The sequence below is a fragment of the Xiphophorus maculatus genome, chromosome 5 (genome assembly GCF_002775205.1).
Source record: "Xiphophorus maculatus strain JP 163 A chromosome 5, X_maculatus-5.0-male, whole genome shotgun sequence".
Classification (NCBI taxonomy): domain Eukaryota; kingdom Metazoa; phylum Chordata; class Actinopteri; order Cyprinodontiformes; family Poeciliidae; genus Xiphophorus; species Xiphophorus maculatus.
In genome coordinates this window covers 3,471,953-3,483,685 of record NC_036447.1, presented here as the reverse complement: position 1 = coordinate 3,483,685, position 11,733 = coordinate 3,471,953, and the positions used below count along the sequence as shown (strand labels likewise).

At 37.8% G+C, this 11,733-nt stretch overlaps 1 protein-coding gene across 1 annotated transcript; it reads right to left on the bottom strand.

Annotated features, from left to right (window-relative positions):
• Positions 1-1,382: 1,382 nt before the first annotated feature.
• znf330 (zinc finger protein 330) lies at positions 1,383-11,615 on the bottom strand. The gene is made up of 10 exons (XM_005797588.2): positions 11,574-11,615; positions 11,246-11,383; positions 11,138-11,157; positions 10,980-11,050; positions 10,567-10,643; positions 9,377-9,503; positions 9,190-9,294; positions 9,002-9,048; positions 6,315-6,432; positions 1,383-4,399 (listed from the first exon to the last, which is right to left on the bottom strand). The coding sequence occupies exons 2-10, from the start codon at positions 11,363-11,365 to the stop codon at positions 4,131-4,133; spliced, it is 954 nt and encodes a 317-aa protein (XP_005797645.1). The 5' UTR covers positions 11,366-11,383; positions 11,574-11,615; the 3' UTR covers positions 1,383-4,130.
• Positions 11,616-11,733: the final 118 nt, after the last annotated feature.

The following is an 11,733-nucleotide window of genomic DNA, read 5'->3' as shown; positions in this document are numbered from 1 at the left end:
CTGAAAAAGTGGCTTTTCAAGTTTTCTAAACCAAATAAGAGCGTTGCCTGAAGGTGATCGAAAAAAGGTGCTGAAAGGTAGACACATGCGCAGTGAGACCGCCCCGGATTAAACTTGCGCACAGTTATTTTACTACAAATAATAATCATAAGAAAAAAAAATGCTTCTTATAATATATCCGAACCTGGGCCCTGCTGTCGGGTCAGAGTGGGGAGGTAAAACCGCTTACCGCTCGCTGGTCCCGGGGCAATGTGAGCTGGAGAAGGATGACCTGGAGAGCCGTCATGAATTCTTCTATCGTCAGCGCAGCTGCCGCGGGGGTTCTTCTACCCAGCACAGCACCAGCACGACTCTATCACATCTTCGCATTGGATCTGCGACAGTAACTCCGCTTTGTCTCATTGGTCCGAAATCCACTGTTGGTTACACTTGAGCCGAGCGGTTCCGCAGTTCCACTCTCTCTCCCAACACACACATACACATATATACACGCACACACACAGAGACTCACACACGCCCTCCCTGTGCGTCTCTCTCGTCACGTCGAGCGCGCACTCCTCCTTCATCTCTGCAAAGGAGTTGTTTTTAGGAATTATTGTAAAAGTTTTTCAGCTGACATGTCACTTTTATTACGGGAACACCTCTGCAGCTTCACCCTGCCGGAGAGATCAGATGGTTTCCCAGAAGCGTTCAGACTCAACATGTTAACATTTTTTTGGTTTGTTTGTTTTATTGTGTTGATTTAGCGCCTACACAGCGTGTCATCTGCATCATAATTTACAACTTTTCAGGCTGTTTTGTGGTCATTACACAAACTGCTGCCTTTTGTTGCAGCCTGTCAAATGCTTAAATTACTAAGTGGTTCCTTTGACTGGAGATTAGGAGTTGGAACGTAGAATCAGTAATTCCTATGATTAGTTGAAACCAGATGTTGTGTTTGCTGTATTTAAAAACCACTTTTTTTTTCTCAATTTCTTTGATTGAATCTGATGGAATTATTCTTCTATTAGATCGGTAGTAGGATTACCAGACTTTTTTCTTTGTTTTAAATTACTCCACCTCCTTCGCAGAAGGTAAAATTACTGGACATTCCCAAGATGTTTACGCTGATATCTTTTGGCATCTTAAGGCAAATTTCACCCAATGATGAACCAGACCAGAGGTCTTTAACTGCTTTTATTTATTTCAATTAAAAATGTTCTCTCAATTTCAGATTTTGTTATTCCATTCGTTTAACTTAAACTATAATAACTTTGCTAAATACTGAGAAAATATAAGTAATCTTCTGGTTTAATCTGAGATATCCTATAATTATTGTAGCATTTACGACAAAAAATTATTTTGGTAGTTTAACTGAACAAAAGAAGTTTCTCAGACAGGGAGAAGAAAATGTGTTTTTTTATTTTGTTTATTCAGGTAATCTTAATTAATTCAAGAAAAACATTGCCCTTCTCCATCCCTTACAGTAGTCACCGCTGATTACTATCATCCTGCATGTGTATCCTGTTTAAATTGGAAAAGGTCAATGGAGACGTTGAAGGAAAAATTCCATCCTTATGAGAAAAGCCACAAAACCATATAAAAATAGTTCACAATCTTCTGGCCAGTCAGATCATAAAAACACATCTTAAAGTAATTAAGTGGGGGAAAAAAATTGCAAGCTCAACTGTATGAGTTCCTTAAGCTGTTTCAAAAAGAACTGAAAGAACTGGAGTAGCCCTGCTGCACGTCAGGCTCATGTTGCGTTCTCTGTTACAGTAGACATGAAGGGTGACACATTCATCTGGCCTTGTAGTAGGGACAATCCAGCTAGCTATAAAATGACGGAAAAACATGTGAACTCTTGTTATGGGATTTCACTAATGAACAAAAATAACAAACAGGCAGGATGAAATCAAACTCCCACACATGCCATACCAAAAACCTTGGACACACAATAGTGGAAACATTCTTCATGAGATCTTCCCACTGGTCTCTCTACAAGGTTCTCAGTACAGCAAGAGATTTTGAATTCATATATTCATATAATTTTACTAGTGGAGCTCCGACTATTAAAAAATAGAGGTGGGACTCAAATAAAAAATTTTGCCAGTGAATTGCAGGGCCTGTAATTAATTACAATTAATCACATTTTAAATAAAAAGCAACTTAAGCAAAATATTCAATTCATAAACCTATTTGCTGCCAATATTGAATATTTATGCATACAAGCTTAACAACAACCATTGTATACAACCATTTAGCTTTTAAGTGTTTCTGGAACCCCTGCTTTGGAAAAAATGACATTAGCATTAGGGATGTCTGTTTTAGGCTTGAAAAGCTTCGCTGATAGTCCAACACCTTTTAGCTCAATAGTTTATTCCCATCAGAATGTTTTTTAGCAAAAAATTTTTCCCAGTGGACCAAACCGGCGGTTTTGTCGTCCATCACGATTTTTAGCTATCACTTGTGCGTCAGATGTACAGGTGTACCAGAAACACGCAAATGCAAAGGTTCCACCCAGGAGCTTTGTATGTTAAAAAATATCCAATTAAATTAGTTAAATTTATATAATTTAGTCATTAAAATTAAAGTCCCAACCCTGTTAGAAACCAAGCATTTCAGAGAATGAATTAAAATAAAGAATGTTCAGTCACAATTTTATTGATTTAGATTCATATTAAACTTTATTCCTTCAATTCTGTGCAGAAGGATGAAGTTTAAAATAGTTCACAACATTCCTAAAAGTCACCAGAGAGTGCTGGAATGAATAAGGAGCTTAAAATAGAGAACCAGTTTAGAGTCATTTCTTATGTTGTTTTATGCTTTCTAACAGTTAGACTTTCTCAACCTTAACAGTGGTTTTGATCAACAGTTCAATCAGGCTTTATGAGGGCCCTTAAAAGATTTTCCTTACACTTCGACTGCTTTTCACCTGATTTCAATCCAGTATACATGACCCACAACTCTTTTTGACAAGAAAAATCTCATGGGAGGAACCATTGTCATTTCTACATAATGGCAGTTATGTTTTTGTTTGCTAATACTCAAGCGTTAAAGAAAATCCACAACTACGTAACCATTCAGTCTGGATAACTTTCAGAGATCTGGCACAGATTAAGAACTACAAAAGATTTCCCATCGTACCATTTTTACACATGAAAGTACGGAAGTGTTCGTTTCAGGAACAGTTTCTTGCTGAAACGAGAAAGTTTTACGTTTTAACGAGATAAAAAAAAAGTAAAGTTTTATATTTTGTTAAAACCAAAACATGTTCTTGTTTTAACGAGAAAAGTCATAACAGTAAAACGGCAACACCTTGTGTGATGGTTGAGTGTCGCCTAGAAGAAACAAGTAAAGCAGAGGAAGCCGCTTTGCGCCTTTTTATGAGATCTAAAACTCGTCTTGTTTTACAGAGAAACTCTACAAAACTAAATTCTGCTCCTGAATTTCAATGAAATACTTTTGTAAAGTCCTTTTTATGCAATGCAAAAGAAATCCATTGTGTACAGGAGTTTACAATAATCTACTAGTGCCCCTCCCCCACATGATGCTAAATACTGCCTATCCTTTGATTGAAATGTTATTACATTTTGCAGACAAACTTGATCATTTAATAATATACTCCTGTTATGCTAGATGGGCAAAACAGCAGCAAGTTAAATGTAGATTATTTTAGCACAGTAAAAATTATTTTTGCTTTTCTATATTTTTAAGGAAAGATTATGTTATATTTATTTATATAGGTGTTAATTTGTAAATATCCTTTAATAGATGGTTCTTTTATTAAACCCTACCTAACTGTGAGGATCTCATAGTTCTTAGTCAACAAACTGCAGAATGCAGCTTTTAATAGTCAGTTTGGCCTTTTGATATTTATTTCCTCACTCCTGGGTAAAAACTTTGGCTTTCTGGTACAGTTCATGGTTTTTCTCCGTTTGTCCTCCACTTCCTCATCATACTACATTGGTACCAGGACTGGACAAAACAAAATGTGTAAAGCTAAAAAAAAAAAACCACACACATATAAACTACTTCCAAAGATTACAAGAACATTAGGCTGCTTGAATGCAAAATGCTCTGTATTTATGCCAAACTGTGACTTTCACTCAGTTAAAATCCACTCTGACCATCAACTCCTCAGTCTTACTTTAGGCTGCAGTGCCATCTATCTTCAGCTCAGCCAGAGACTCCGAAGCAGTTTCATCCTCCTCTTCACCTTCATCTTCTTCCTCTTCGTCATCCTCCTCATACCCGTCATCCTCCTCTTCCTCATCGTCGTCGTCATCATCATCGCCATAGTCGTCTTGTCGGCTTCCTCCAGCTGCCAGGTTCTTCCAGTAGGCGTCGTACCCGGACGCGCCCTCGTAGTCGTCGTCGTCATCGCCGCCGGCCTGCCGACCGAACTTCAAGGTGCGAGCTGCGGGGAACAAACGGACCAATCAGATTTAGAGCAGATCTCGTTCTCTACACGGCCTCCGCTGCAGACGTGCATGTTTGCATGAAAATCAGGATGCACAAATTAATTCTGTGCATGAATCCGAATAATTTTCAAAAGGCTGCATTTAGTTTGAAGGCAACATCATCAGTTTATTACTCAAGAGTTCTCATGTCACTGTGTTCATTTTAAAGCAGGCATCCTGGAACATTTATTTTTATGCCTTGCAATAAAAGTAAAGAGGCTAAAAGAGGAAATGTGGAGTTTTAACAAGACAAGTGTTTACATATAAAAGGTGTGGGGCTCAGTTTGTGGAAAACAGACCTGCTCCTTGGAATCACATCTGGAATTTAAACAATAAAAATTACATGCAGGAGATAAAAAGCAGGGAACAAAACAACAATTGGCAGCTGTTTGTATAAAGGATATGTAGGATCCTTTTATGCAGTCTTAGAGGGTATTTCTGCCAACATGTGGCAGCACTGATACATTGGTAACATTGGTAACATTTTTTCATTCATTTAAGTCAGATTTTTCCCCCAATCTAAATAGAGCAATCTGTGACCCTTCAGCAATTTTTGTATTGAAATCCATTCAAAATGTCATGTTTTTCACAAAATAATATTTGCATATAAAAAATCTAAACAAATTAAAATTGTTCTTGATGACTTGGCACCAAAATAAAGGTATTTTGAAGCCTTATTTGGCACTGAGGCTCCAACAATACCCATAAACCTTTTAAAGGGGCAGTATTATGTATTTCTGAAGCACATGGTGCAATTTTATAGCACAATGAAGTAACTATGTTACCTTCAAACACTATATATATAGTATATGACTTAAAAAAATTTTAAATTTAAAATTTGATGCCTTGAAATTGGGCCTCTGTCTCATTAAGAACTCCTGTCATCACAACATGGCTCCTCTATTAACCCTTTAACGAGGTTTTTACCAGCGATTCACTGAGAAGTAGCTCCTATAATGAGCTCGACAGAAGCTTACTGTAGTTCCACCAGATATTTGCTAATTGCTGCTGGCTAGTTTGAAGGAGCTGAGTTGCGGAAGGCTGCTCTGTGAGGCAGAAGTTGAAAGCTTGGAAACTGCAGCTCAGAGGAGGAGCTGCGTCTCGAAGTTGTGCACCGCTGAATGGTTGCCATGGAGATTATAGGATTTCTTAAACACGAGTGAAACATACCAGTCCTGGTCTGTTTTTGTTGAGGTAATAACATTATAAGCTAAAAAAGCTATAAAAGAAGCTAAAAAAATAGTCAATTTTACATAATACTGACCCTTTAAGGAGTTAAAATGTGTGAATGTTTTTTTTAATTACTTGTGTGAGCTGAGAAGTAAAGTAAATAAGGGTGATCTTTAGAAGAGCATTTTATTTCCATGTTACACTGGTGGACCTCCCAGGGTTCCCATAGTACTACAGCAGAGGTCAGATTTTATATTAATGTTGCCAGACAACAATAAAACTGCTACAGTTTACTATCAAATATGGAGAAAAGTTGTGTTCACTCAAGGATCTGGCTTTCAACAACTACCGCAGCTGCCCACTGCTGTGTTAAACAACAGGGACATTTTCCATTCTCTCCCCTTACACTGCAGTAAGAAAGAGACTTTATAGAATTTTATGTATAAACCTCAACAAGATGGAGCTTAAAATAATAATAAAAAGAGTAAAGAAAGAGAAAAAAGGCATCCAGGGTAAGTTGCTTGTATAAAGCCCTCTCTATAAACATTTATGGGAAATAAGCCCCTGTGCCAAGAAGTAATCAGTGCATTTTCTGTTTCACTTTCCAAAAGCATTCAAGCAGGAAAAAGAGGTTGCTGCAGCTTGCTTGAACTGTCAAATTTACAGGAAAGGCAAGACGAGCTCCGGTTGTGTGAAACTCACTGGACATGCTGAGGTCTTTAGTCTCCTGGGTCTCATGGCCGCACTTCGGACAAGGTGGAGCCTTGCCTTTCTCCTGTTTGAACACTTTACTCTTGGCATGGTCGTCACAGTAACAGGCCTGCAGATGTGAAGAAAAAAAACTTTTAATACTCACTGTCCTTTCAACTATGTATTAAAAACAGAAAAGTGTTCCAGAAATGTTCAAGCGACAGACCGACAAAGGAAACCGACACTGCAAGGACAGAACTAAAATAATAAACAAGTTGAGTCAAGTCATTTCTGTTTTTACCCCTTTGAATAGAAAAACCAGTCATGCTGAGTAAACAAGGAAGTGAAAGAAGTCAAAAATCAATACAGAATTTACTTCCAGTTGTTTATACACAAATTTAAACACCATGAAAAAATAATGGCCCTTATAAAATCCCATTTAAAAGAGAAAGCAGTTTATGTGCTTTTAAGTGAGTTGTTTACAGAAGTTGTAATACTTCACAGTTTGAGCTAGGAGAGAATGCAGCTAGAGTAAAAGTTGCCCGAGAATGCAGCCTGGAGACTGAATGAATGATCAAAGGCTGAAACAGCCATTTATGCAGACATGAAACCAACCAACCAATTCAATGTGTTAGGGTCAGTGGTGCAAAATATGGCAGGAAGCGACACAAAGGCTGCAGCAGATTTTTTTGCTTATTGGCAAATATGAAGACATTTTTGCCAGTACACAAACATGGAGATGCTTCTTTGCACCACAATGAAACAAACTTCCGGAAAACTGAAAAACAGCTGAAACAGTGAGTTCCAAGTGGACCCCGCTTAGCGGCCAATGTCCACCTGAGGCAGGAACCAGCGCCCCAACAATGGCCAACATAAATAAGAGGGTATGCACAAGATCAACAGGGGATGGACAAAAAGATGGATGGATGATGAAGGATGGAGAAGAAGCTGGGAATAGAGGACCAACCACTCTGCTCATTATTCAACAGCACAAAACCCGGCACCAGGGTCAGTGAGGACTCTGAAAAGAGCTGGAAAACTCCCAGAACAGAACACTAAAGTCAGTGAGGACTCTGCTATCCATGATGGACGATCTGTTCCGCCTCCGCCAAGGCCCCATACCACTACAATTGACAGTTTGTTCAGATCTGAAGCCTCCAGGACCAGATTTCTTGTCCTACTCTGTCATGGCGACAGCACATCAAAATGTCAAGAGTCAACATGCTGGAAATTTCCACTGATCAAAACTTCTACATTGCAAAAACACAAAATTCTACAAAGTATTTTTGGTTTAGTTTCTAGTGCTAATATCGTAGTAGATTTAAAATAAGACAAAACTAACAGAAGAGTAACTTTTCAGCAGGATATAGGCGCCCAATAATTCCATGATGGTGATTAAAAAGTACCAGTTACATTTATTTCAAGTATACTAAGATAGTCGTTCAAGAAACTAGCCAAAAATGCTTGGTAAGATTTTGTGTTTTGCAGTGTAAATAATAAATCAAAGATCCAGAGCCTCAAAACACAGTTCATCACACAGTCTCATCATTTCTTCTCCTTTAACTGTGAGAAGTTGCCAGATCTAATTGCTTAACCTTTTCAAATTGTGAAATGGCTTCAGAAGCGACATCTTATGTTGAACCCAGTGGCAGAGGACACACCAATTTCCTGTTCCCCGGAGTACAGAATGGTCTTGTTCCAACTCTTTTTGTTATAAAAGTTGAATTACCCTTTAATTTGCAACCTTTGAACTTAACGTTTTCCTTTCATGCTGCTGTTGTGCAACCCTTCCACAACAGAAGCGTTTATGTAAACCTCTTACGCCTTAAAAAATGCTAAGTCAGCTTAACCTTGGTTATAATTCTTTTCTAATCTAACTGTAGAAATGCTATATCCTGTTTGAAACTAAAAAATATTAACACAGAAATTGCTTTAAATAACTATAACCAACTGGGATCACGATGCAGAGTTTTTATAAGCTTTTCCTCATTTTGTCCCTTTTTAAAAAAAAACATTTCAATGTGTTTTTTGTGATTTTGTGCAACAAGCCAGCAGAAAGTGGTGCATAGTTGAGAATATGCATTATACTAATGGTATGCATTATATTAATATAATGCATTTTAATATAATATGCATTTATTAATGCTCATCATTATATTAATGCATACCACACTGGATGGTAATACCATGTAGAAACACCTTTTGCAACAGTGACTGCTGCAAGTGGCATTTCATTTTTTTGATCATGTTCTCTGACCCCCCCACTCCTTTTAAGTGTTTTGCTTTCAAATAATTCCATTTAATGTACTGGGTATTGAAAATATTTTCATTTTAAACACCATGATAACTTGACCCTGAGGTAGCGCTTGCATAACAACAACACGTGCTTATTTTTAGCCGCTCTGTTTAAAGTCTAACCCATCCGCAGGAGGTCAAACGAGTTTCTGGCAAGTCAAGTTTTATCTGATCGGAGCGTTTCCTCGCAGCTGCTCAGACAGGAAAGCCTTAATCTTTAGTTTCATTTGTTCAAGCTCAGTATACCTGCAAGATTTCCTTAAACGGTGCAAACGAAAACAAAACGTACTTGCGTTAGTCTAATTTTACTTCACAGAATATGTTAAAGGAATTTTGAGGGCCGGTCTTTTCTCGTGTGATGCATGCTGATGGGATGGATAAAATTTCCAGCTGAACATTCTCACCTTACAGCGCAGGCACGAGTGTTGTCCCAGTCTGTTACAGGAAACACCTGAAACAAAACGCAGGAAAAGATAAAAATGCATTCACTTTCTCTCCAATGCACAAATCTCTTCCAGATATTACTCTGCAGAACAAATAATTTATTCTCTTTTTAACCACATGAATGGGCGAGTAAAACCACATGACTCACATTTAAAGGTTTCTGCCTGTAGGATTTGACAGCTGGCCTGGTGCTCAAATTGATCATCCTCACATAAAAAATTCCGACAGAAGGAACAGCGGAAAATCCGACCTCCTGCAAAGGAAATGGAGCATCCCGTTGATTTTCAGTGTTCGAGCCGATGGGATTGGTTTACAAGCAGGAGGGAGTATCTCACCGTGATCCCAGACTCCACGCTCGCACTCGATGCAGTCGGCGTCGGCCAGAGGACACGAGCAGGCGTGGGTGCTCAGACATTTCCTACCGTGGCAGACCCAGGCTTCACAGAAGTCACACACTGCCCCCTTGTGGATAAAAACAGGTTTTACATATCTGGACAGAATAAAAAAACTGAACCATGGTTAACTGAACCACAATTGGAGAAAAACTGGCAGCATATTCCACATGAGTATTATTAGTTCAAGAAGGACTGAGGCAAAAACAAAAAGCTCTTTGTGGAAAAACTACCAGGGATACTTGGATACAATTCTTAAAGAGCCGAAAAGAAAACTTTCAAGCTGAATGCCAACATAAAAAAGAAGCTCAATATAAAAAAAATTAAAATAGGAGGTAAAAATAAAAAGTCCCTTTCAGCCTCTTAACCAGCAGCCTGACAAAAATTTTACCAAAATTAAATCAGCAGCTGTTCTTATGGAAGATCAGGACCCCTGAAAATAATAAATAAAAAAATTCTGACTATTGATCTCACACTATTAAAGTCAGATTTCTGAGACAATTTAGAATAAAACAACAAATGTTTAATCACAGAATTCTGAGGAAAAAATGTGATTTATTTTTTTCCTCATCACTGCTCCTATCTTCTTTAGAGTACACGCAAACAATTTGGTCTCTTTGGGAAGACATGAAAATATTTTATTTTAATCTTTGCAGTCAATTAAAAAAAAAAAAACAGTATTGGTCAAAATTGGAATCAGCATATTAAGCATTTTAAAGAAAAATCGGTGCCCACTAGTGGAAATATGTTCTTGGCTTTTGCACACTTGAAGCTCATTCTAATTTTTTCTTCACTCTGTTCCCGACTAGTTCAACTTTATTCCCTAATAAATAAAATCCTGCAATTAAAATATGACATAGTTATGTTCTGCACTTAATCTGCCTTTTTATAAACACTGAAACTAATAGACCAATTATGAATTACAAGATTTCTAAAGAGAAGAATGCCTTGCATTAGATAAAATAGTAGGTAGTTTCATATAAGCATATACTTTAATAAAGTGCCTAATTTTATTTAACCACAGAAAAAATCTAGAACTGTATATCAAACCAGAGAATGTAACGGTTACCATCTAGTTTCTAAAACAGGTCCAGATCAGAACAAGATTTAATTATTGTTTGATATAAACTCACCACCATGGCCATTCCTGTGCTGTGGATCCCTGGATGCTTGATAACACAATCTGAAGCCTTCATGCACTTAGTTTTACCTAAAAAACACAAATAAATAAACATTTATTATAACAGTAACATTATTTTACTCCAATAATTCTAAATAAAATTGAAACAGTCCATTTGTGTGTAATTTAATAAGACATAGGACAGTCATACAACACCACTCTTCAGTCACAGGCTTACTCAGATTCGTTGCAAGATTGCCTGCAACTAGAAATCTTTCTTGTCCACAAGTTTTTGAAGATACTTACATGAGTAACTTTCTTAAATGAATTAAAAATGCTTGAGATAGTGAACAATTAGGTGGAATCGGTCTGTAGCTTGATGTTTAATTTAAAGAAAAGTAAAAAAAAAAAAAAAGAAAAACTCACCACACTGAGCGCAGACAGGCAGCTTCTGCACAGAGTTACAGAAGTAGCAGAATGCCCTGTTCTTCTGCTTCCTACGAAAAATAAGCAGGAATACGTTTATTTCTCTTCAAATCAAAGTTCTTCTGAATCCGTTTCATCTGCTTTAAATATAGACTTACCGCTGACATTTGTCACATTCCTGTAAAAACACAATAAACAGTGAGGATTAGCACGCTGCAGTGTTTGCACTGTTAGCCAAAGCAGTAGCAGCGGTAGCGGCTACAGACCATGTTCACGTTGCAGGGGTGTTTGGCCACTTCCACATGCTCCCTGTTGGCTCGGATCTGTTTCTCTCTCTCTTTGCGGTTCTCCGCCTTTTTCCTGGCTCCGGTTTTCTTTTTGGGCATCTCTGGAATCAATAATAACTGTAACAGGAAAGAGAAAAGTTCATGGTGATCTTAGCTTTTAAAAGCAGAAGTAGAAAACTAATGGCGTCCACTAATTTATTTTTAGGTTTTATTTTAATTAATGCTAGCATACAAACACTAACTGACTCCTGAATAATAATAAAAAATGCCATTTCAGATATAAGAGGTAACTTTAAATTTTCCTTACCTCACCCAGCGAAGCTAGCGTTAGGTCCGTCTGAAAAAGGTGTCCGGTGAAACATAATGCAGTGATTTGGGTTCCGCAAGTGGAACAACAGTCATTTCTCCGTTTCTCTTGGCGCATTACCACCATCAGCTGGAATGGAGTGTGGACTGAATCTTACATC

Coding starts and splice junctions, on each gene's coding strand:
- znf330 (XM_005797588.2), bottom strand. CDS start 11,365: ATGCCCAAAAAGAAAACCGGAGCCAGGAAAAAGGCGGAGAACCGCAAA. Junction 11,051..11,137: donor GAATGTGACAAATGTCAGCG/GTAAGTCTATAT, acceptor TATTTTTCGTAG/GAAGCAGAAGAACAGGGCAT. Junction 6,433..9,001: donor ACTCGTGCCTGCGCTGTAAG/GTGAGAATGTTC, acceptor TCACATCTGCAG/GCCTGTTACTGTGACGACCA.